Genomic DNA, 26,718 nt, shown 5'->3' on the forward strand with positions numbered 1-26,718 from the left:
AAATAGGATTTGTTTATAATTTTACATGATTGGAATAGTTGGGCCTTCCTAAAGATACAGAATGCCTGGTTATTCGTAAAGGATTTTGTATATACATTTAACATTTAGAAATAATATCTGGAAGCTCAGTACCAAAGTAATCAATTCCCTTGGGATCATGAATTAGTAGCAATGATTAGATGTCAAAGAAAATTTCATTCCTTGCTAAATTTGGCACTATAAACAATTTGAATGTAATGATTCCAGTATGAATTGATATGGGCTCTTTAACCTATTAACACATGGAAATATAATTAATAAACAGGTGTGATTTTATTATAATTGTGCCCTTGGAAAAGTTTACTGAAAACTTGAAGTTCTAGAGAAAATGCTTTGAAGGAATAAGAACTTATAATAAATAGTTTGACTTCCTTGAGATTTTGAAAGATTGTCCCTTATTCTTTCAGTTAAAGACCACTCTCGCTTAACACATTCCTAAATCCCTTTTTGCTCATCCCTATATCTTATTTATAATTCCAATATTGTAGGAAAAGACTTCCTCAGTTACCTAATAGAATTTTCCTAAGGCCTTTTGATGAATTTCCGAAGTGATTCACTGAAGGAAAAAAAAATGTTCTATGGGCTTATGTAATTGTTTATTAAGTTTGAGGGTTTGTTTTTGTTTCTTTTTTCTTTAACTCTTTGGGTTTGGGCAAGAAAAACTAAAGTTGCAAATGTATATAGAATAAAAAGTTTTAGGAGTAAAAAGTGAATATAATATATTCATATAAAGCTGTAATTTTATCCTCTTTTTATTTAATATATTGAATAATTAAAAATACACGTCTCACCTTTTCTAATTATTTTTATTGTTAACATGTTATTGAAAAGATATACAACTAGTGGTTTTAAGTATTTTATTTACTCCTTATAAATTCTACAAAATTATGCCCTTATAAACAAATGTTTGGATTCCATTTCAAAAATAATAAACTTTTCTCCACGAGGCCAGCCATTTTATTAGAAGAGGATCTCTAAAATGAAAAAACAATCTGTCTATTCTGACTTATCCCTTAGAATGCAGCAGTACTGTAAGTAGAATCTTCAGGCTGATGTAATTGCTGCATCTCATTTTCTGTGCTTGACTCCTTGAACATGCAGAAGTGGGTAATTTCATGTGCCAAGAACAGTTTAGATGTTTTTATTTGCCATAAAAAATATGTGATCGTGTTTAATCACTGGAGTTAAAAATGCTATTTTGTCTTATTTTCTAAAAGGTATTTCTACTGTGAGAGATAAGACTATATAATGACAAGTTTCCGCAGCTTCATTTGACCAAATTATTTGATAATGTTTATGCTTAGTTAATGTCTACTTTTAAATGTAATACAAATCTTTGGACTATTGAATTTTACAAGTTTCTTTTAGCTTTTGCTCACTAAAATTGTAATTATTTTCACGTCAGTAATTATTTTTGTATCTTGATGAAAATTTATAGTTAAAAGATACATTTCAGTTTAGTTTTTAAACTATGAAAATTCAACTTTAAACATGAAAGTCAACTTGGAACTAAAATGAGACAGTACTATTTGTAGACATTTAGTAATTCTTTAACTGGCTGCCAGCAAAAACCTGACACTAGTAAAATTTCCTAGTAGTAAACGTACTTTGTTTTATATATCATTCTTGTTTAAGAACCTAAATTAGCTTCCTGTTGTCTACCAGATGGGGTCAATTCCTCCTAGGTGTTAAAAGCTTTTTTATCAGTTAGTTCCTATCCTGACCAACTTAATCTCTCATCCCCATTTCTGTCTACATACTACAGTCAATTTTATATCTCCTACACATACTTCATACATTTGTTTTTAAGTTTCTCTGATAACACTGCATTCATCTTTACCTCACTACTCTTACAAATCCAGAATGAATCATGGTCACAGCTTTCACCAACCTCTAAAACAGTGGTTTTGTTTGGTGGAGGCAGATATACGAGCATGAAGATTCATACCTGGGGACATATAATGGGTGGGAGGTTTGTGCAATTTGAAAAAGGTTTCCCCAGTATGTTGGGTATTTTTATTATTCCTACCATTGATATCTACAGCAGTAAACACAATTACTCTGCTTGCTTCATCATCATATATACATAATAGAAATTAGGTAACCAGTTTTTAACAGTCTACTTACTGCATTGCATCTTCCTTTGTATTAAGATGTTAACTGGACAAAAATAATCTTTTAAATAGTTCATCAGAAAGAGGGTTTATTTGGGAAAAGAAAACAAAACCACCACAGCAGTTTGAGAACACGCACCTTCCGGCCAGCCGTCCACCTGCAAAAAGAAAGCGATCTCTCGAGATGGCTCCCTTATATACACCCCCCACCCCCACAGGAAGTGAGAGCCATAAAAGTTCAACAGGAAGTCTGGAATAGAGAGGAACAGGAAACCCAGCTCCAGCCATGGACCTCCCAACTCCCTGGTCAGTTTCCTTAAAGTGTCAGTTCGCTTTTATCATTCCCCCCTTTTGATCAAGATTGTTTCTCTAAAAGCATCATTGATCAGCAGTCAGGTCTTCAGGTCTCAGGTTTTCCAGTTTTCAGCCATTTGTCCCTCAGTGTCAGAAAGGACCTCCTCTGAGTGTCATATCAGGGGAGAGTGCATAGATCAGGAACAGCTGGTGTCTAGGGTTGATGGGCATCAGGAGCAGAGCTTAAATATAATAAAAATTTAAGGTAGAATTAGAACAACCTAGGTCATATGGTAGGTGTAAATCAGGAGCTTAAGCTTGTAGATAATGAGACAACGGCGGCTGTTGTTATCTTAAATAGATCAAAGTTCTTGATAGATTCAACAACCAGAAAGGTTTGGTAACTCATCTCCTTAGAGGTCGCCTGCTTTAAATTTTGACAGCTTTAGTTTCAGGTCACCAGACTGTGTGCAGTTCCAGTCAGGGTTTGGTACCCACTTTAGGTGTGATACGTGTATCCAGGAGTCTGCTCCCTGCAGTTTAGCAGCACAGGGGTTTGTCAACAGTACCTGGTAAGGGCCTTTCCAGCGTGGCTGGAGGGAATCCATTTTGAGGTGTCTCTTTCAGTAAACAAAAACTTCAGTTGCAAAGTATTATTTTTTCAGTTTTTCATTTCCCTGGAGTACACAGTGAAGTGATTGTTCTACTAAGGCATGATTATTGTCGATAGAAGCAATTAAGCCTTTACAATATTGAAGTATGTCTCCTTTCACCAAATGTAGATCAAGAGAGGCAGGAGAGATTTATAAGGCAATGGGGCATCCTGTAAATATCTCGAAAGGTAAAAGCTTATGAGTACCAAAAGGGGCAGATCTGAGATTTAAAAAACTATCAGCAATGGTTTTGGCCAAGGTATTTGAAAAGTTTCTGTACATTTTGCCAATTGAGTCTTAATAATGCCATTAGTGCATTCAGTCAATCCTGAAGATTGAAGATGGTAAGCACAGTGAAAATGTAGAACTGGCTAAATAGCACAGACTTGCTTTAGCACCTGACCAGTGAAATGGATTCCTCTATCACTGTGGAGTTCAAGAGGAGTTCTCTAACAGTATCTATGCCACTGCAGACGCATTAGCTTATCTGCAAGGGGAAAGCTTCAGTCCAGTGAGAATACATACATATCATGACTAAAACATACTTGTATCCATGAGATGTCATATGAAGTCTCTTTGCCAGAAACCAAATGGTCCGTTTGGCAGCTTAAAATGTCCAGGGGCCGTGTGAATAGGGTTCCCTGTGTTATACTTTGGGCAGGTGAGACGCCGAAAGTAGGCACTTGACGCAGCCTTATTAATATCTCCCCACCGGTATTGGGGAGTTGTACAGTTGACCAGTGATTCACTGCATGTACCATGAGTAGGAGTGGGAATTTCAGAGTTTCTGGTAGGACTGGATTGTTATTTGGTCCGAACCAGTTTCTTTTCCTCATCAATCCAACAATTATTAGATCTCCAGTCTTGTTTTTCTTTCAGTTTTTCTAAGTTATCAACTGGAAAAGTTTCTGTTTGGACCATGACAGAGGTCTGACTGCTGGTGACACCTTTTAAGGCAGCATTTTTAGCAGAAATGTCAGCAAAATGATTTCCTTTAGCTTCCAGGGAATCACGTTTAATGTCCTGGAATCTCAGTGGCTAAAGTACCAGGTTCACTGTACATATGGACCGTTTTAAATTTTATCTCCATTGGAGGTAAGGAAGCCACGTTATTTCCATAGCATTCCAAAGTTGTGAACCACTCCAAAAGCATATCTACTGTCAGTGTAAGTGCTCTACCCTTTGCTAAAATGCAAGCTGGAATGAGGGCATATAATTCAGCCTGCTGTGCTGAAGTAGCCAAAGGCAAAGGTGCCGCCTCGATGACTTCAGAAGGAGTTACCACAGCATAACCAGCACAGTACTTACTGTTCGCATGTCTGAAGTATGGACCATCTGTAAACCATGAAAGATCAGCTTTACCTAGAGGAGTCTTCTGTAAATGGTCACAAGGAGTCAGGAGGTGATTTGTCAGTGTCAGACAGTCCTGAGTGGCTTCCTCAGTCGCAGAATGGAGAAAAGTAGCTGGATTAACGTTACTTCAATGTGAAAAGGTTAAATGGAAGCGGTTAACAAAATGATTGCAAAGAAAGTTAGATGACTGAAAGATGCTGGGTGTAGAAAGTCCAAGTCTTGGCAATCTTACTTTTAGGTGGCTCGTCTAGGGTACTGGCAAGCTCCCTGGCCAGATTTACCAAGTCTAGGGTAGTGTAGTTTCCCATCCCATCCTGGATCTTCTAACCAGAATGGAAGGGTTTTCATTTAACCTGTTGACAAAGAATTTAAAAGGTTCACTTGTGGTGTCAACATCTGAAGGAAGACTAGAATTTTCTTTAAAAACTGCCTGAAGTCTATTATAATATTCATGAACAAATTCGTCCGGCCTTTGTGAGCAAGTGTGAATTTTACTCCAATCTGTAGACCTTGGGAAGGCCTTGGGAATTGCTTGATGTAGTTTTCAAGCAAGTTCCCTGGGTTCCTCACAATTGGAGGTTTACTTTTGTAAGTCTCTGTCAGGATGTTCCCATCCAGCAACTCTCATCCAGTGTTCAGCTTGTCTAGCGAACTAACATTGATTAGCTGATAAAAGTCAGAAAACCCCAGCTGATGGGCCTGAATAATAATATCAAATTCCTCAGCAAACTTATTAGAGTCCTCAGTTACCTTAGGAAATTCCTTTACAATGGCTCGTTTAACTCACCTTTGGTGTAGGGGACATGGGAGATGTGTGGGTTTTGTTAGGCTCTCCCAAGGGTTTAATCCTAAATGGGAAAGTACTGGTAAGTTTCCAGGGAGGAGAAAAAGAAGATTAGAAAGAAGGTGCTGCTGGGGACTGAGCTGGAAGCAGAGGCAGCAATGAGGGACAAAATGGTGTCAGGGATGGAGCTTGAGCCAAAGGCGCAGTGGGGGAAGAGCAAGGCCGTGCTATAGAGGAAGAGCACGAGGTTTCAGGTGCCATTTTGTCTCTGAACTTTTAGCAGCCCTCGTTAACTTAGAGACTTTATTTTTTTTAAATGGGCAACTTTAGATTCGTAGTCTTGTTTGGAAGCCTCAATATACCATTCAAAATAGGCATTACATTGCTCTTTCTTAATGACAGCGCTGTTATCCAATTTAGTTTCAAGAAAATCAACTATGGGAATCTCAAAAGTTCTCCAAAGTGGCCACTCATTTTCTAAGTTGCTCTTTGTTGGATCTTTCCATTTAGTTAAATACGTGCACGAAAACGAAGGGACAGTTTCAGAAGGCTTAGAGAGCACGGATCTCATTTTTCATATTGGGCCCAAAACAGGTCCCTACTTGAGTAACCTGCAGGTCTTCAGCTCACCTCACTCTGGAACAGTCTGATCACTGAAAATCAGTCCGAAGGCTAAAAGCCAGTTCCAGGGAAATAGCCAACCCTCAGGGAGTTAAGTTACGGGCTGAGCTGGCACTGGGCCGAAATCAGTTCACAATTCAAGCAACCCACAGGTCTTCAGCTCATCTCACTCTGGAACAGTCTGATCACTGAAAATCAGTCCGAAGGCTAAAAGCCAGTTCCAGGGAAATAGCCAACCCTCAGGGAGTTAAGTTACGGGCTGAGCTGGGTGGCGGCACAGTCTATTACCAGCCAAGACTGACCAATTTCAGTAGAAATAACCTCTATCCCTAAAGGAATTTAGGTGAATCCCAGTCTTTATCTCAAAGAACAGCTCGTTTTCCGAAGAATTCAAGCTGACGTACCATGAGTACTTAGACAACAGAAAAATAGACCTCTGTAATGCATTCACACAAACATACACTCACTCACACAAAATTTTTTTTTTCTCCTGGTCAATTTCTTTAAAGTGCCAATTTGTTTTTATCATATGTAAGGTCAGTTACATGTTGTTTCAAAAATAAATTATACTTTTTGGTTATCTGGTTTTTTTACACAGTGCCTGGTGTTCTGCACAGTCGAAGGCTCTCTAGTAACATGTTTCAAATATTAATATGCACATCTATTATAAACAGTTTTAAAAAGGTTATAGCACAATACCATTGTATTTTCCTAATTAAAATGAAGATAAATTATCAAAATTGTGAATTTTTTTAGTTTGTTTTTCTTTCCACCATTTAATAATAATGCTTGAGACTGCTCTTCATTTTTCATTTCAGGTTCAAGAATTTGAATTTTAAATACAGTTGACTCGTGAACAACGTGGGTTAGGGGTACAGACTCCCCACTCATTTGTAAATCCATGTATAACTTTTGGCTCCCCCCCAAAACTTCACTGCAGCCTACAGCCATCTTTCAGGACTGGTTCCAGGACACCCCTCTGATACCAAATCTACAGATGCTCAATCTGTTAAATGGCGTAGAACAATTCATAGAGTTGGCACTGTGCATCTGCAGATTTCCAGCAACGGATTGATTTTGATCCATGGTGGGTTGAATCTGTTGATGCAAAATCCTGGGATACAGAAGGCAGACTGTATTTATTGAAAAATATTTGTGTAGAAGTGGACCCATGCAGTTCAAACCGGTGTTGTTCAAGGATCAACAGTAATGATTTTTTGAGGTAAAATTAGCAATGTGTTGATGACTTTTAAGATGTAGAAAGGTATAATTATAAAAGCAAAGAAAAATAGAGCCATGTGTATCATATCCTAAAATTTTTCATAAGTTGTGTTGATAACTATTTTTGTACCACTAAAATATGCAATGTCAGTGTTCTTTACGTAGTACTCTTAATAATTTTTTTAAGATTTTGAATCTCTGTAGTCTTTTACTCCATGCAAATGGCATAGATAAAATATTACTTAAGATAGCATCGCCTTCAATACCAGTTTGAAAAATTATGCCAGATCTATTCAGTGACAGAGAAATCCTGAACAGAAATCCTGAGGAGATCTACTATACTCCCCACCATCAATGTCCATCTTGCATTGTGACTTTAGACCAGAAGCTGAAATCATTCTTACTGTTAGTTACTATTGTAGGATTCAAAAAACAAAAGTTTTACCTTACATTATTTAATCTAGTACTTTGCCAGAAAAGTTTACACAGTTTTATCATGTCATCTCGAAGCCATCCTCATGACCAAAGCCCTTTATTTCAGCTCAACAAAATATACATTAAGTCTGTATTTGTTTACAAAATACTCTGTTAGCTTACAGAAATATAGAAATTAATATGATGTTTGCCCTTGAGAAGCCTATAGTCGAATGAGGGAGATGGACGTGTGAACAGAGAGTATCAATACAGTGTGTGTAAAACACTGATAGATGTGTTGGTGGTGGGCCACGTAGTACTTCGTACGATGGGGAAGGCTTCCTGTAGCATGAAGCCGACGCTTACAGGGTGACTGTAACATCTCAAATTATAGTGGGATACTTAAATTTATATTGCTTTATTGTTTTTGTTTCAGAAAAGTTATAAAGGAAGTACTTGTAGAATCAAGAAATAGAAAATATTTAGATTGTTTTACTAGTTTTCCCTACATGAAGTTCTGTATTAGGTGTGATAGTGATTTAGATTAATATCTCAACATGGACAAGATTAAAGATTAACTGGTATTTTTTTGTTTGTTTTTTATTTAGAAAATTAAAAATGATAAACTTCAATGAAAGACAGTTCTTATATGTATTCTCTCTAATACTTCCTGAACAGGGGCAGTGTTTACTGGCAGGTCTTGTTTATGTTATACCCAATACAGAGATACCTGAGATATTCAGTTTAACAATTTATAATACCTAACAAGTAAGAAAGAAAAAAAAATCTTCAGTATTCATTCTTTTAACAAATATTTTGTAGATATTACCAAATGTCATAAATGTCTAGGCACTTAAGGTACTCCTGAAGAAAAAACAATAGGCATAGTATTCTTATCTTTTGTAATTTGTCTTTTAGGGCAGATTGTAGAAGACAACGTAATCAGTTAATTATTTAGTATGTTAGTAGATGATATGCTATGGAAAATCAGAGCAGAGTAGGAAGGATTTAAGAATAATGACGTGTAGTCAGTTTGATATGTAAGTCTGGAGTACGGAAGAGAGATTTGGGCTAGAGGTAAGAGACTTTGGGGAATTGTTGACTTGTATGTGAGATTTAAAGTCATGAGACAAGATTAAATCACGAATGTAGTATTAGATAATGGTGAAGAGTTCCAAGTCCCCTCGTAAGCTAGAAAGAAAAGGAAGAACTAGCAAAGGAGGCTAAGGAAGAAAAACCTAGAGTATGTGTCCTGTAAGTCATATGAAAAAAATATATCAAAGAGAAAGGAGGAATTAACTTGTTAAAAGGTTATGATTGGCCAAGGAGTGGAGAGTCCAATGCTGCTGCTTTGTTGAGTAAGAGGAGTATTGAGACCTATTGGTTAGATTTAGCAACGTGGAAATCGTTGGTGACTTTTACAAGAATGGCATTGGTTGGAGTAGTTGGAGCAGAAGCTTCCTTGAAGTGGGTTTAAAAGAAAGAGCACTTGGAGATATGAGAAATTGACAAGAGCTAGGGGTGACTGTGTGACCACATTTTCCTGTGATTCTCCTGATATTCACCACTTGTGTCCCAGCATAATTTTTAATAGTGCCTCGTTTCACTCTCAAGTGGGTCATCATTTGAATAACAAATTATATGGTCATTGTCATTCTTTCATCACTCCCAAATTTGACCAGTGATACCCTTCTGAAGTAGCTTATGTGACTTTTTGAGAGAACTCTATTAGTCTTTACTTTTTTGGCATAACAGAATGTTGCAGGGCTTATACTGTTCCTGCCTCAGATCTGTAATCAGCCATTTCTCTAAGAAACCCTGCTTCATTTTAGTGCAAGAGTTATTTAGCAAGCAAAAGTTGAAATATGGTTAGATTTTTGATTGGGGGTAAAAGGGAGTGAGAAACATAGGTGGCCAATTAGAGAAAGGCATTCCACAAATAAAAAGTTTTAAAATAGTTTACCATACATACCGAGATGGGAGAATAGACAATTTATTCAGGTGATTCTATGTAAAATGAATGGGTGGCATATGCATATGAGACCCCCTAGAAGTGTATTACAATAACAATTATAATATAGAGCAAAAAAATACACTGAGGCCACGTAATGAAAGGATTTGAACGTCAGACCAAAGGTCTTTATCTTGCTTTGTATTTAGGACAGTGATATATAATGGGCCTTGGAATTACCGTTTCCCCGAAAATAAGACCTAGCCAGACAATCAGCTCTAATGTGTCTTTTGGAGCAAAATTAATATAAGACCCAGTGTTATCATTATAAGACCAGATATAATATAATGTAATATAATATAAATACTAGATATAATATAATATAATATAATATAATATAATATAATATAATATAATATAATACTGGGTCTTATATTAATTTTGCTCCAAAAGACACATTAGAGCTGATTGTCTGGCTAGGTCTTATTTTCGGGAAAACAGGGTACTGGTCCTAGAGGCAGAAAAACTAGTTAGGCGGTATAATCCACACAATCCATAATAAAGTCCTGAACACTAAGGGTAGGATAATGGTAATCCAAAGGAGGGAACCAAATTCAGCAGACACTACATCAGAGGAAGCAAAAGGGGGGTTGGAGCATAACAGAAGCATGACGAGGAGGTCCACAGTGTCAGATGACTGAGCTGTCTAACCTGAGCGGTAGAGGCTGGAGATGCCATTAGTTGCAACAGAGAACACAGGAATAGGTGAAGGAGAAATACAAAGATATTTCATTTGGAAAAATCCCTTGACTGCTTGATGACAGAGTATAACCTATTGAAGTTCCATCTGGTGGAATTGTATTTAAGAAACAATAGAACAATATTTAGGAAATAAGGTTTTTGTTTTCACTGACGGGTAACCATGATGAGATTCCCATCTGTGGAAAAGCATGAAGATTTGGATGTCAGTAGCTCTCTCACGAGTTATTTCAGATTCTTTATTTCAGAGAAACGCATTTGCCTTATTTCCAAATAGACAATAAGACTCCAAACATCCAGACTTTTCTTGGCACCTCGTAATTCTTTACATTGGGAATTAACTTTTCGTAATCTAAACATCATATTCCAATTTTAATCACATTTTGGAAAATGCAAAGATTTTATTAAAAGCTCAGCCTCAATGAGAGCCTCTTGGAATTTAAAATATCAACATGGTTACTGCCAGCAAGTTACTTTTTGTCTTGTTTCAGTGTCCCTTCCCACAGCCTGATATAGAATAAATAGTTTGGTTGCAAATATACTTTCCCCCACTCAGCCAGAGACGACACTACATTGGTGATACAGCTGAGACAGTACAGTAATCCCTCCTTATCCGCAGTTGCAGTTTCTGCAGTTTCAGTTACCTGCGGTCAATTGAGGTCTGAAAATATTAAGTGAAAAATTCCAGAAATAAACAGTTCATAAGTTCTTAGTGGTGTGATGAAGTCCCTGGACCCAGACTTGAATCATTCCTCTGTCCAGTGAATCCACACTGTATCCACTATCCACCTGTTAGTCACTTAGTAGCCCTCTTGGTTATCAGATCAGCTGTCAAAGTATCACAGTGCTTGTGTTCAAGTAACCCTTATTTTACTTAATGTCCCCAGAGTTCACGAATAGTGATGCTGGCAGTTCATGTATGCCAAAGAGAAGCCATAAAGTACTTCCTTTAGATACAAAGGTGAATTCAGTACAGTAAAATATTTTGAGTGTGAGAGAGAGACCACATTTACATAACTTTGATTGCATTCTGTTGTTGTAATTGTTCTACTTTATTATTTTTGTACTCTAGTTATTGTTGTTCATCTCTTACTGAGCCTAATTTATAAATTAAACTTTTCCATTGGTATGTATGTATAGGAAAAAACAGTATATATAGGGTTCGGTACTATCTGTGGTTTTAGGCATCACCGAGGGATCTTGGAATGTACCTCCATCAGATAAGGGGGACTGCTATATTTGGTTGTTCACATAACGCCTCTGGAGAGAAGAAAGAGAAGGAAATTGACAAATAACCTAAAATGGGATTACCTAATTCCAATTAAATTTGCTATTTTGAATAGAGACAAAGCAGTGGTACATGGTACTGTGGAATAAGGAACGGAAACATGCTGACAGATCTGGTTATTTATGCATGGCTACCTTTAGTGTAGGAAACTTGAGCGATGTTAGTTTAACGTGATTAGGGACGGAATTAAAACAATTTCTAATTTGTCTCCACTGACTGATAAGAGGATATGGCAAAAAGCAAAATGTGGGCATTCTAGTCCTATCCCTGTTGTATTACCTCAATGAGTCTCTTAAAACTGTGAGTTATCATTTCCTCTTCTATAGAATTGAGTGGGTCACGGATTTCCCCAGATTACCCTGAAGCTTAGTGACTCACTAGAAGCATTCCCTGGACTCAAACAAGCTTTCCCATTCACGGTAATAGTTTCTTACTGTTCAGGAATACAGATTAAAATCGGCAAAAGGAAAAGGCACATGAGGGAAGTCCGGAGGAAACCAGGCAGAAGCTTGCAGGTGTCTCTCCCAGCACGGTCACATGGACACACTCCCCGTAATGAAGTATGACAACACTTGCAGTGTTGCCCACCAGGGAAGCGTACTTGATTGAACCTTGGTGTCCAGGATTTTTATTGCGAGCCAGTCACACAGGCATGAATCATCTGCATGACTGATCTCAACTACTTAGTCTCTGGCCTCCCAGAGTGGAGAAGTGGTCGCCATAAATCACAGTGTTAGCATAAACTATCTGATCAAATTGGTACCCTCTGGCCCAAGGGCTCAGAGCTCATCTCAGGAGAGGGCCATAGGCCAGTCCTAAATAAAGATAGGCCTTTTTCAGGTATGCACAAAGTTGGAGCATCCCGGGCCTGCCGAGTTAATAACTCGTCTGCACAAGTAGAATTATGTAATAGCTGAAGTCCCTTCTAATTCTAATGTTTTATGAATTGATTAGTAATTCATGGCGTATATATTATAAAGCACTTAATGCATTATTTTGTCTTTTTGATGATTTGGATAATTCTATTGGAAAGCTTAAATAAAAGAAATTATACTGATGCTAGAAAATAAAGCTGGATTGAATGTCTAAAAATAAAAGAATATGTGTTTTACGCAAGTCAGCACAGAGCCCTTCTCACTGATGAATTAAGGTCCCATGTGGAAGGATTAATATTTTCAGACTTGAGTCATTTAAAGGAAATCAAAGGAAACTACCTAATTAAACTCAGTTTTAGAACCTAAGTTTAGTTAGCGTTTGTTTAGGAAATTACTGATATTTTTAATTTCCCTTGTATTGGTGATAAATTTAAACATTTTTATTGAAAAACCGTTGCATCATTTTTATTTAGTTGAGTCAAATTGCTCAAGTTTTACTTGTCTAATTTAGTATGAGTTTCTCCTACACTAATTTTAAAGTTTTTAGTCCAGTATTCCATATTTAGCACCTGTTACATAACTGGATATCTTCATCTTCCTATAGTTTATTCTCGATTTGTGGTTTTCTAATTGAGAATTGTTTTGTCTGTATGTCTTTGTTTTTTAAGCCACTTAATGTGTCTAAGTTGTATCTAAAATTTCTTTGATTTAAAAATGTTCAGAAACATTTTTTTTTCTAAATTGAAGTGTATTTAGGGTTTTTTTTTTCCTTCCAAGTTCATAATGTATGATTTTGGCATAAAATTTGCAAATTACAATATGGAATAATGTGTTTTGTTCTGCATTTGAAATTGCAGAATATTTGAAGTAGTTATATTTAAAGTAGAGAGAAACCTTTCTAAAATTTAAGAGAAATACTTTTATCTGAAAAAATGCATTGGAATTAGTGTTGTATAAAAGAAAGCTTAGTGTTCCTGTCTGGTTGGTCATTTTACTTAGAATGAACCCCATACACTAGAAATGTCTTAATGTAAAATAACCATTTAGCACTGAACTCTTTTCTTTCACATTTTTAATTGATAGTTTCTGAACTATGTTTCAGTGTGGTATAGGAGAGGACCAGATGACTTTAAAACACTGCATATATATGTATGTCCTTGGAATAGGTATATAGCTGCTATCTAAAATGTCTATTGCTGGTCTGGAAATGGATCTTAGTTTTACCGTTAACATGAAACCTTTTCTCAGAAAGAGCAAAGTCTTATCTTTTAGCTGGCACAGTGTCTGGCTTATTAGCCAATGTGGTTTCCCAGCCATTCACAATATATTATCTGTGTTTCAGTGAGTCCTTAAGTAGTGTTTTACCTTCTCCCATTATAAATAAAAATTATAGTAATGTAGAATACTTTTCAACACTCCAGTAGTCCTCCTGGCTGTTTTTTTGTTGTTTTTTTTTTCTTCAGTATTTGTTTACTTCAGCTTTGCTTCTCTAAAGAAAAAAGCCCACATAAAAATTATTTGGCAAATCCTGAATTTGATTTTCCTGTAGATAAGAGATTTTACTGACCTCTTTAGATTTTATCTTTGTCACTAAGAAATAGGCATTTTAAATTTCTTCACTCTGGTCCAGTCTAACAAATATGACTTTGTGCTGGGAACTAATAATAGTCAACGCTGAATAGTCAAAGCTGTTCTGACCTTTGAGAACTTACACTCTAGGCTCTTCATTCCATTTTTCTATCGAGAAAATGGAAGATAAAGGTTAATATAAGCATGAATTATTCCGTTTTATGTATTTATAGTTCCTCAGGCCATTTTCTTTTGACTGGATGGCTTATTACCTGACTGGATTCAAGTTTGCTTCCTTCCCATGCACTTGAAGGAGAACTGTTCCCAGCCAGCGGGGATAGTGTATTCCACTTCTGAATAGTCAGCCATAAAGCTGGAATTGTTGAAGCTTTTGAGTGTCCAAGCCTCTAAATACCATTTGTCTTTCAGAGTTCTCTACATTTTACCTAAATTAGGGCTTTTGGAGTTTTACCCACAGAGCTTGCAATCTTACTTGCTTTCCAAAGAGCTTATGGGAAACCTTCATTTATAATGAAGAGAATAGATCTACAGAGGGTGCCAAAAAAATATATACACATTTTAAGAAAGGAAAAAACTGTATTAAAATTGTAGTACTCAATATATACTGATAATAGAAGATGAATAAAAGTCACGTGTATACATTTTTTTGGCACCCCAAGTATTGTTAGGTAAGGTACCACAACCACAAATCCAGGAAATTACCCACCGTCCCAGGCATTCTTTGAAGATTATGAATTACTTCAGATCTTATAAAAAAGAAAAAGAAATTCCCAATATCTTCTGCAGTCTAAATTACTGATCTAGTAGACCGTAGTGAATTTTGCTATAGCAACTGCATTTCACAATCAATTTAAAGGGAAATTTTTTTCTTAAAATATGAGTAAATTAAATTTTGTTTCCACATTATAACCTATTGTTAAAACTATTAAATTTAATCCAAGAATAATGAAAATAGTTGTTTAAAACTTCTCCTTTATATAGTAGACATTCTGAGTCAGAATGTGTATGAATCTAGAATTTAGAACAATTAAGAGATAATTTGTAAATCTTGGCAGTTTAACATGAACTTCCCAAGTAGACTCCACTGCAGACTCTTAGAAGATTCAGAAAGGCTGTGGGTTAATTTTTAGTACTTCTGAAGGAAGTACTAATATTTGAGATGGTATCTATCCATTTGTGATACATCTAAAAGAATCTTATTCTGAAAGGCAATAAATACCTGATCTGTTCTGAATAAAAGTATAGGGAGGGAGGAATAACTTCATAGTATATTACTCATTGCAGTTTGTGCATTGTCTAAAAATCATTTGATTTATTAGTTCCTCAATGTCCACTTATGATAGACAACGCTGAATAAAAATTCTAGTTAATAGCACAACATTTCTATCTACACAGTTTTGCTACTTGAACACCATTTTAAAATTTTATGTGAACTAGTATATTTTAGGAGCTAGCGTTCCCTTTTAATTTCACATATGGTTATATCTAAAACTAAGGCATTAAATGAATTAGTCCCAAAATACTTAAGTATGAATATTGTGGTAAGGAAAGTTTAAGCCATCCAAATGCATCTAAATTTTGCTTTGGTAGTTTTAGGGTAAATATTTAATTCTAGGCATTATTTGTGGTAGATGATGCATGTTCAAATAATACGGTATACTGAATTAGTTTATAATACGAAGATTGGTAGGATATAGAAAGTATACTAGTTTTCTGGTGCTGCTGTAACATTACCACAAGTTCAGTGGCTTAAAACAACACAGACTTCTTATTTTATAGTTCTGGAGGTCAGAAGTCTTCAAGATGTTGATCGGGTTGTGACTGGAGTGCAGAATCAGTTTCTTGTCTTTTTCAGGCCACCTGCATTCTTGACTCACAGCCTTCCTCTATCTTTAAGACCAGCAGCATAGCATTTTCAGATCTGTATCTGTTTGTCTGTTTGTCTATCTGTATCTCTATATTCATGCACTTTAGAATAACCTGATAACTATTAATGTAGGAAAATTTCATTTTCGTATGATCTTAAAGTCATACATCATTTTTTTATCGGAAAGGACATCAAACTAAAGTTCTCTTAAATATGAAGAAGGATGTGTGATAAAGTTATAACCATGTAAACATTTCCAGTAATTTTACTTATTTTTCTCTGCTTTTCTGTGTGTTTTTTTCTTAATTTTCTAAAATAAATCTGGATTAATTCCTTGCATCATATAAAAGTATTTTGTGGCTTAGATTTTTTTTTTTAATTAAGCATGAAAATTAAGTATTTATAAATCTACATTTCTCTATAAATTGATAAAATTGCCAATGTCCTTTAATGTCTTTAAAATTAGTAAAAAGTTCTCTAAACTTAAGAAGTCTTAAATTAACATTTTGAATTGTTTTAATCTTATTTTTATTAAGGAAATGTTTTTATCATTTTGGAGATTTTATGGCACACTGAATTTTCTGGCTTCCATGGACTCTGAATATAATTGTCTTGAGGGGGATTAGCTCTTAAATTCATTTTGCTGTGGCTTTTTTTCATAGCATGATATTTTCTTACTATATATGATAGAGGTTATTCTATACAAATAATTTATTTAATAGCAGGTTTATTAAAAGCAAAACATGGGAAGGAATGTAACTTATAATGACAATTTAAAATTAGATTCATAACTAAAATACTTTTTTATTTTTTTACAGGAATTGAAACCTGATATAGTAACTAAATCTGCTCTTGGTGATGATATCAATTTTGAAAAAATCTGCAAAAAGGTATATTTGCAATGGATTGTATTTCTTTTAGGAAAAGTTCCTTATTTATGTTTTTTGACTTACTTTTTTTTTGCCACTGTTTTCCTTGATGAGAAAACTTATCAAGAAGCCAATTACTATTAGTATATAATGATTTTTACCCACTTGAGTTCCAATATTGCCACACACACAAAAAAATTTATGGTAATTTATGCGTTTTACTTTGCTATGTTCTCACACTTTAAAGGTATGTTGAACTTGGTTTGACATTTGTGTGTTAAATCTTACTAATTAAGAACAATCTCAATTTTTATTCTTTTCATAATAATGTCCATGAATATTTCATTGAATCCTTTCATTCACTCTGTGGAGGATTATTTTTATGTCCTTTCTTCCAATGAGAAAACTGAAAGAATAAAGTGAGCTGATTAAGGCTGTATCACTGGTAGGTGGCACAGTTTGGACTTTTACCTAGATTTTCTTCTCCTTGGATTTGCCGCTCCTGCTTCTTCCTTACTATTTGCCCTGTTGCATTTCCATCTATTTTGCTAATAATGCCTACATAAGACAGTTCTGTCTGAGAACAGACTTGGCTTTGATTGATTTATTTTGCTCTATTGCTTTTCAGTTTTCACTACTTTCATTACCATTTACTCAAATTTGTATTTCTTCTTGCATTTGTTTATTTTGCTCTTTTTCTAGTTTCTCATGTGGAAGCTTATACTGACTTTAGTCCTCTCCTCTGTTTAAATGCAATAAATTTAATGCTATAAATTTCCCTCTCAGCACTACTTGAGCAGCATCCCATATTTTTGATATGTTATATTTTCATTTTCTTTGAGTTCAAAATGTTTTGCATTTCCCTTGAAACTTCATCTCTGACACATAGTTTAATTAGAAGTATATGGTTTAATTTCTGAGCAGTTAAGGAGTTTTCCAGGTATAGTCTTGCTACTGTTTTCTTTATGATCTGTGAACATACTTTTTCTAATTTTTATTCTTTTAACTTTGTTATTTGTGTTACGGGCCAGAGTATGGCTTGTCTTGGTGACTTTCATTTGCACTTGAAAGCAACATATATTCTATTGGAATTAGTGTCCTATAAATGTCATTAGGTCAAATTGGTTGATGGTGTTGTTCAGTGATTTATATATATCTATACTGATTTTCAGCCTTCTTTTTTTTTATCAATTACTAAGAGAGGGATTTTGGAATCTCCAACTATAAGTGTCAATTTGCCTATTCCAGCTTAAGGAAAAAATAAATACTTGTATTCTACACTTATGTAGACTAGCACTCACTTATCTCTACCATTAATTGATACTAGTTAGACATGTTAAACATTAAGGCATTTGACTGTAAGAAGGCCAGACTATGATGGTTTTTGTTTGAGAGGTGCGGGGATTGGCTGTTGCTGTCATTGTCATTGTGATTAAGGCAGCGCCAAAGTCGGGAGCATGATTTCACAGCTTCCTTATCTTGTATGAGTGTGATTTTACAGTAAGTATTGTTTTATAGGCTTCATTCATAAAGAGGGAAAATTTAGTTTTATTATGGTTTTAAATGTGTGGTTTGTCCTATATCACACAAAATAATAACATGTGAAATAGAATAGAGGTAATTGTATAAAAATATGGCAGAATAGTTTTTTGTTTTCTCTTGAGAGTTTTAAAAAAATAATAGTTTAAGATTTTTACTAGAATGAGTTGTTTTAATGTTCCGGTTGCTAAATTCTAAAAGTATTTCATTAATGTTTAATTTGTGGTAAGAGTAAAAAGCAATTTATGTTTAGGTCCCTAATAATATTATGTTTTCATTTAAAGTCTAATTAACAGTAAAACTTGGTTAAATTACTACTGAAGTTGAACTTGGAAATACCCATAATAAAGTATCCTGTGTCTTTTTTTTTTTTTTTTTTTTTTTTTTTTAACTTCTGAGCCAGGTTGTTTTCACTTTGGAAGGTTAATTAGTTAATGTATGTGTAATACATGTAAAATCAGGTTTTTTTTTAGAGTTTCGTCTTCCATTTGCGACCCTTTGTTCAACCTTCCAGTGTGTGAAATATCATTATCTTAAAAATGGGGAAACAACGGGGTTTTGAAAATTAATCTGGGGAACGTAATTTAGTGCTTACCAGTGGGTAAGGGGGTTGGGGGGGGTGGGAGATGAGGGTAAGGGGGATCAAATATATGGTGACGGAAGGAGAACTGACTCTGGGTGGTGAACACACAACGTAATTTATAGATGATGTGATACAGAATAGTACCCCTGAAATCTATGTAATTTTACTAACAATTGTCACCCCAATAAATTTAAAAAAATATTTAAAAAAATGAGGAAACAAATGTCTAGTTTAGCTTATTATTTTGTGATAGTAAATTCATTTGCATGTTATTAGATTTGTAGTCATGAGATTTATAATAGTAATTCAGATTAAAAAGCTTAAGATCTGACTGAAATATTGTGAAGTAAAGCCTGATTACATTTCTGCCCTTTTGTACCTTCCTCCAAATAAAAGGAAGGGAGGGAAGTGGAGAGGCAGGAAGGGAAAAACAGTTCTGTTTCATCAGAATTCTTAATGGATGTCTTAAGGGAGTTAAAGCCAAGGGAAACTGCCTTGCTTAAGAATCATTTCAGATTCCTCCCAAGCTATTTGATTTCAGCTGTTTTGTTACTACGTTATTTCATTTGTGATATCCTTCCATTGGATTCAGGTTCTTCCATATCAAAATGTGTTAATACGTTAACTAGTACAACAGAAATGAGGCAGGCAGCCAAGTATCGTGAAGGGAGAACTAATTATTCTTTAGTTTACCATAGGAAAGGAGCTCAGTGGAAAATACCAAATAGGAAATTATTCTGTTACTTAGAGCTCTGCACATTTAAGGTTATCTGACCATCAGAATAGAGCAGAACATACTAATTTGTATAACATCTTCCAGCTTGCACAGTTCTTCCATATGCAGTCTTATCTCAGTTGATCTTACACAGTGATCTCATAGAAAGCATGTGCACATGCATGAGTGTATGTGTGTGTGTAATAATAGTAATAGTGTCTTTAGTTTTCAAATGCAGAAAGGGGGTAGAAAGGTTAAGTAGCCGGTTAATGTGTATATGATGAGACTTTGAAGCTAGAGGGTTTAGACACTGGAACCTTTCCAGACAGCTGTTGCCAGAATTTCAGGAGTGTCTCAATTCAAAACATCTGTTGCATGCATAGCAATCAGTTAGGCACTGTGGAAGACATGAAGGGAATAGAAGATACAATGTTTTCTAGAAGAATATAAAACCCAGTAGAAAATAAAAGACAGTTAGTTATATTAAACAACTGCCGTTGTCAGTTGCCTGACTCATTAGTGCTTTATATTAATTTTCTTAAGGAAGATGATGATAACCCTATTTAACAGATGAGACAATAGGCCCAGAAAGATTAAAAATATGGCTCCAGTCAGTCAGTACAAAATGGCAGGTCCAACCTAGGTCTCGGCCTAAAAAACGAAAGTTTAAGACAAAAGGATGGAATAAGATTCCATATATGTCAGATTACATGTTAGAATCATGGCGTCATAGGGATTACAAGAGTCCAACGAATACAGAAAGGTCTCCTGTTCCCTTAGAGTGTGAACTATAAGCCTTAGTTTGCTCAGTTTGCCACAATTCTTTGGATCCAGCTGAGTGAACTGTTTCCTACTATCTCCCTACATGTTTTTAATAAGTACAAATATTAATGTGTTTATTTATATCTTTAGGTAAAACCTAGAATTGAAATTAAGTCCAATTCGTATTAAAAGCACTTGGTACTAGCATTCTACCTTTACCAGTTCAGTTAGAGTCAGTTTGTTTTAGGCATCATTTCAAAGGAATGAACATTGCGTGTAACAGAGCTTTTTCATTTTTAGACTGTTGTTTATATTCACATGTACATTCTCAAAATTCTTTTCAACATTGAACACCAAATGCTTTGTGTTCACAATAAATACCCATATGCCAAAATAAAAATTTTCCATTAAAAGATGAGGTATTTTCCCTTTTTTATTTAATTTATTTGAAATGGAAGAAACTGGAGGTGTGTTAAACCACAGTTTCCTGAGAATTTTCCATGGCAAACACTGTGTCAACTTTAAATAAGGAAAGCTGTGGCTTCCTTCATACCCCCCAATATTGTGAAGACTTTCATGCAGGTGTAAAAACTATTTGTTCACAGAGACTGCTTAGCATTTTAAGCCTCAAAATAAATGTATTTAAATTTCTGATGTATGACTATTTTTTTTCTATAAGCCTCCATAGCATTTTCTGCCTCTCCTATGAGGTTGATCATATTCTGCCTTGGAAGAGTAGTTACTGGTGCATTTGCCTTAACCTTTTAAATGAGAGCGTGATCATGAGCCTCAAAAGATGGTATTTGTGTCTTCATGTGTAAGACCAAGACTTCACATAACAAATCATGTTTACATAAATACAAATATAAATATGAGTAATATAAAGGGGGAGAAAGGAAGATGGACAGGAGATAAATTAAGGAGCAACAAAGGAATTGAAGACTCATGGCAGCTGCTGCCCTGCTTATTCTCGTGAGTTGCTACACGTCAGCAAATTACAGCAGAGACCCAAAGCACGGCCAAAGGTGTGAACCTGAGCCCACTTGTTTCACAGGCCTCTTTGTTTATGTTTCTATGTAGTTTCTTTCCAGAAAGGTTTGAGAGGGGCTTGGAGTTGGGTCAAAAAATGAGAGAAAGTTATCTCAAGTACTTTGGAAGAAAAGTGTTTTCTCAGCAAGTATCCTCATACTAGACTGATTTCAGAAACCTGACTTTGATACATTCAGTTCTTACAATGTTTGATTTAAAGAAAGTCTCAGTTAAAAACGATCAGATTTTATAAATTACAGTAATCATGTAAATAAACTTATTTATGTCTCCTAAGTAAAAATGTCAAATTTAACACTTTAAACCTTTCTTTAATTTTCTTCTTCAGAAAGCAATTAGAAATCATTTATTTACTTTTTACATTCAAATGTTAGCAAGAGGTAAAAGGAACACAGATGAAAAATTTTATCTGACAGTTATACTGTCTTGACTTGATTTCAAGAATACCTAGCCATTTCCCTGACTCAAGCCTTTATGTTCTTTGAACTCACCGCTATTACGTACGGCTGCGTAAGATGTGTACTGCACCCTCCAATTGTGACAGCTACAATGTCAGTGGCAACCCTAGAATTATGCAGTGCAGTGGCCCTGTTAAAATGTGTCTCACTTCTTATTAACCTGGTATGTTTCCCCAAATGCATCTTCCACAAAGGTTGCGACATAAAAACACCATTATAGAGGAAGACATACAACAAATAAGAGTAACAGTTTCATTTATTAGATTAATACATAATTGTACAACTTTAAACTTATTCTAGTTTTTCAGTAAATATAATTTACTGAAATTGGATCCCTAAGTCACTCTGGGATATCTTTCATGGCAGAGAAATAACTTTGGTAAATAAACTCAATGATAAAATGATTTTTAACACAACAGTATTTAGAGTAACCACTAGACATGCAGGTATTACCACTGCTCTTCTGAAACTTTTTATAACTCAGATGGAAAGATGTAGCTAACTATGGAAAGAAAAATACCCAGTTCATCAGAGCTTTTAGCAAGTTGTCAAAGCAGGAATTTGGGAACAGTAGTAGTTATGTTTTGAACAATTATTATACTTGAATACATTTAGTCAGAATCTATTTGGGATTCCCAGGACTTTTTATCTAAAAATATGGGAAATGGACTCATGTGATGAGAATACTTTCTAATTTATGTTTTACAATACAGATGATCATACATTGAGGATTACCTTAGAAGTGAATTTTTAGTTGCTACAGGAAATGTACTGAAAAGAACAGTTAATAGCTGCTGCTGGAGGGTCTTCTTTTCCCTTGTAACTGGAAGGAAGGCCAGGTGCCTGAAGTGTGGATAACAGTTTTCCTGACCAGCTGTTTTTGTTGTCATTGTTGTTTTTACACATACATGTTCTGGGAATTTCCTGGGGATTAAAACGCATTGCCTTTCGCACTGAAGACCAAACTGTCTCTACTAAACCCGAACCTCTCATGCAGGAAGCGTATTTAACGCATTTAATGCTATAACCAGTTGCCTCGATTTGCAGCAGAAGTCTGTGGTCATGGTGTTTTTATTTGAATGTGACTTTTAAACATCATGAGTCTGCTAAAATACTTCTCTTTTTTCTAATTTTTTTTAGTTTTACCCCCGCTAAGGACTACTCACATGCAGTTTAGAGCAAGTGGCACACCTTTTTTCTGTAAAGGACCAGGTAATAAATATTTTACCTGCCATTCAGTTTTTGTCACGACTACTCAGCTCTGCCACTGTGACATAGTACAGCTATAGATAGTATGTAAACGAACGAATTTGGCTGTATTGCCATGAAACCTTATTTTAAAAAACGGGCAGCAGGTGAGATCTGCCCCATGGGCCAGTCTGCCAGTTTTGAGAATCAAATACTTCTACAAGGTATTTGTATGATGATTACAATTCTCTATTAGTTTTCCCCACTGTCAACTGTAGTTGATTCTTATGGAATTTATGCCCACATCAGTCTGTTTTTATTAATACATTTTAAGCATTAGCTGTTGACTTCCTGCTGTCATCTATAAGGATTTAGATCTTGTTCCTCCTGCATGTCGTATATGTACCCTTCCACCCTGCTAATGTACATAGGTCATGATTATGTTATTTTGTCTGAGTCACATATGAAGTGATTATTACTTTTCCTTTTCTGCATAATATTTCTATTTCCTGTAGTTTATAATTGTTATGTTTATTTTGTTAGTATCTTCTCTCTAGCATAATACCAAACTCCTCATCCGTTATTGAAATCTTAATACACCAGGTATTCTAAATCTCTTGTTACCATCCTGGGGATTTTGCCTATATCTTCTGTTTCTTATATTCCATTATATCCCGTGCCGTCCTCATTTTTTGTATCCTTCTTCATTTTAGTGGAGCCTGTAGCTTCTCGGGAAAAAGGTTCAAGGGATGTAAATTTTTTAAAACCTTGCATGTCTGAAAGTATTTTTATTTTTACCTAGTTTGAAAATCATTTTCCGTCAGAAATTTAGAAGCATTCCTCTATTGTCTTTTGGCCTCCAATTGTGAATCCTGATTTTTTTGTGTGTGATTTGTTTTTGTTTTTCCCGTGAAATCTTGTAAGCCCCAATATTCTGAGGTGACTCTCTATTTTCATATATTTTGTTGAATCTTTTCAGCCTAAAAAATCATGTCCTTCATTGGAGGGGAGTGGGGGAGTGGTGCAAAAGTAATTGCGGTCTAAAAGGTTAAAAATAATTGCAAAAACCACAATTACTTTTGTATCAACCTAATAATTGGGGTAACATTACCTAGATCAGTAGTACTCCAACGGAATAGATTTCAAACTGCCATCATCTAGCTTTTACTTAGATACTCATAAGTTTGTATTATGGGGGTGGGGGAACCTTATATTGGGCTATTTACAATGCAGGGTAAATTTAAAATAAATTTGAATGTCTGCTTGAAGCTGGTAACTCTCCTTTTCACACACTAATAAAATTTATTCACTTGCTTTGTGGAATGCTTATTGAATGCCAACTATTACCAGTTACTGTACTACACACTGGATCTATAGCAATAAGGAAGACAAAGTCCCTGCCTTACAGACATGGAAGTGTATACACTGGCATGCTGCGTTAGGTGATTTGAAGCAAATAAGGACTGATGGGAAGTGTTGTATTAGTTCAGATAAAATTTGAGCAGAGACCCGAATACAATGAGATGATCAGCTAAGTATATTTGGAAGGAGAGTATTCCAGGTAGAACAGAGCTTGCAGTGAAATAGCCTAAGAATCCGAAGGTAATAAAGCTTAAAGAACAGATAGTGGAATAGCATGATCTGGTTACATTTTAAAAGGTCACTGTGACTGCTATGTGAAAAATTGGCTGTGGGTGACCAAGATCGAAAGGAGAGTGACCAAGTATAGCTTATTACATTGGTCCAAGGGATGTGTTGGTTATTTGGTCAAAGGTAGGAGTAGAAATGGTAACAAATATCTTGTTGAATATATTTTGCAGATGGAACCATAAGATTTGCTGAAGGATTAATTGTGAGAGGTGAAGGAGAAATGTGATGGAAGAATCCTTAGGGTTGTAGGCCCAAGCAACCAAAAAAATTACATGCAATAAAATGGGAAAGACTACTAGAAGTAGGTTTGAAAGAAAAATCAAAGAATTATCTTTTAACAGAATTCTGAAGTAGGTAGTTGGATATATGAGTCTGTAGTTTAAGTTAGAGCTGGAGGTAGCATTTGGAAGTTGTCGGCCTACGAATGATATTTAAAGCAATTAGCCTGAATGATGAATTTTCTAAATTCATGAATACATTAAATATCATGTATAATCTATATCCATTCAGTCATCATCAAATATTTATAGTGTTGGCTTTAAGCCGGGCACCATGGTGGAAGGGTCTGAGAATGCAGTAGTAATACTAGACATTCAAAATATAAATATGTAGGATTAGATAATTCTAGGTTTCTAGTAAATGGAACTTCAAATGTTAGTCGTAACACCCATCTTAATACTTTGTGTTACGTGATTCTTTCATGTTAATGTAGTCTTAACTTAATCTTTTAAGCTCTTTGAAAGCAGGAGCTATATTACATTTTTTTTTAAATATCACAAATGATGCCAACCTCAATTTCGGAAAGATACTAAGTACCCAAAGAATATTTATTAATTGATTACATGGTAGTTACAATTGTTTAAGGGCAGTAGTATTTTTGTCAACATGAATTTTATTTATCTTTAGCATGGACTATACAGGTGACTTATGAGAATATTAACAAATTTCTGTTCCCTAACTCTAATTATCAAAAACTATGGTATTTTATTTTATTTTATTTACTTATTAATATAATAAGTGTCACATTGTTTTTATTCCCATGTGTTTATTGTTTCAATTCACAGCCTGATTCTACTGCAACTGAAAGAGCAATTGCCAGATTAGCAATGCACCCTCTTTTGAAGAAAAAAATAGATGTCCTAAAAGGTACGAATAAGTGACTTTTAAGCCATGTACTTAAATCCATTTGTGTATATTATTTTGAATAAATGGCTATTTACCTTTTATGATTTTGGTTCTTCTTCCCTTTGAGGATCTTTTATATTATAAATAGCTCTTTCAACTATTTCCAAATGTGGGAAGGGAAGGTACCTGAAAATATGGCTGGTATCTGATATCTGAAGAAAAACTAAATTTGTATTTTTTTCTAAATTCTAATATTTGAATATATATAACATATTTACATATGAATATATATCATATAACTAATATATGGTAATATGTTCATCATGATATTGAATGCAATGGATTTTCTAATTATTAATATAATTCATGTTACTTTTGATGTTGCCACTACTTAGTCGCATAATCATTTATGTGTGTACAAGTATTGAAAGAATTATCTACTTTTGTCACAGATTAGAAGATACTTATTTTTATGTCTGAAGTCTAATTTATAATGCTCCTCTAAAATCATATCAATACATTATTTCTACAGAAGTTAGAGTTGCCATTTTGTTTTATTTATTTGCATTCAGTGACATTTTTACTGTTCTTCATAACTTCAAGTCATGAAATGACGATTTTTTAATATTTGATTCTTAGTGGATACTTCTGAGCATTTATTATAAGTTTGGTTTTTAAAAAGGGAATAGATTTCTTTGTAAACTTAGACCTATTCATTATACATACAGCCATGTGTCACTTATAACAAGGTATGTTCTGAGAAATGCTTCGTTAGGCGATTTTGTTGTGTGAACATCATAGAGGGCACTTCCACAGACCTGGATGGTCTAGTCTACTGCACACTCAGGCTTCATTATAATCTTATGGGGCCACCATGGTATATGTAGTCTGTAGTTGATGGAAACATCATTATGTGGTATGCGACTATTTAACATAATGTATAAATTGTCTTTAGTGTC

General features: G+C 34.9%; 1 protein-coding gene across 1 annotated transcript in view; it reads left to right on the plus strand.

Annotated features, from left to right (window-relative positions):
- SRFBP1 (serum response factor binding protein 1) overlaps nt 1-26,718 on the plus strand; it is a 55,694-nt gene that overhangs the window by 21,436 nt on the left and 7,540 nt on the right. Inside the window, exons 4-5 of the mRNA XM_033111216.1 lie at nt 16,642-16,713; nt 25,699-25,780. Coding sequence (XP_032967107.1) covers nt 16,642-16,713; nt 25,699-25,780 — 154 coding nt within the window. The remainder of the gene's footprint in view (nt 1-16,641; nt 16,714-25,698; nt 25,781-26,718) is intronic.

Source organism: Rhinolophus ferrumequinum, chromosome 7 (genome assembly GCF_004115265.2).
Source record: "Rhinolophus ferrumequinum isolate MPI-CBG mRhiFer1 chromosome 7, mRhiFer1_v1.p, whole genome shotgun sequence".
Classification (NCBI taxonomy): Eukaryota; Metazoa; Chordata; class Mammalia; order Chiroptera; family Rhinolophidae; genus Rhinolophus; species Rhinolophus ferrumequinum.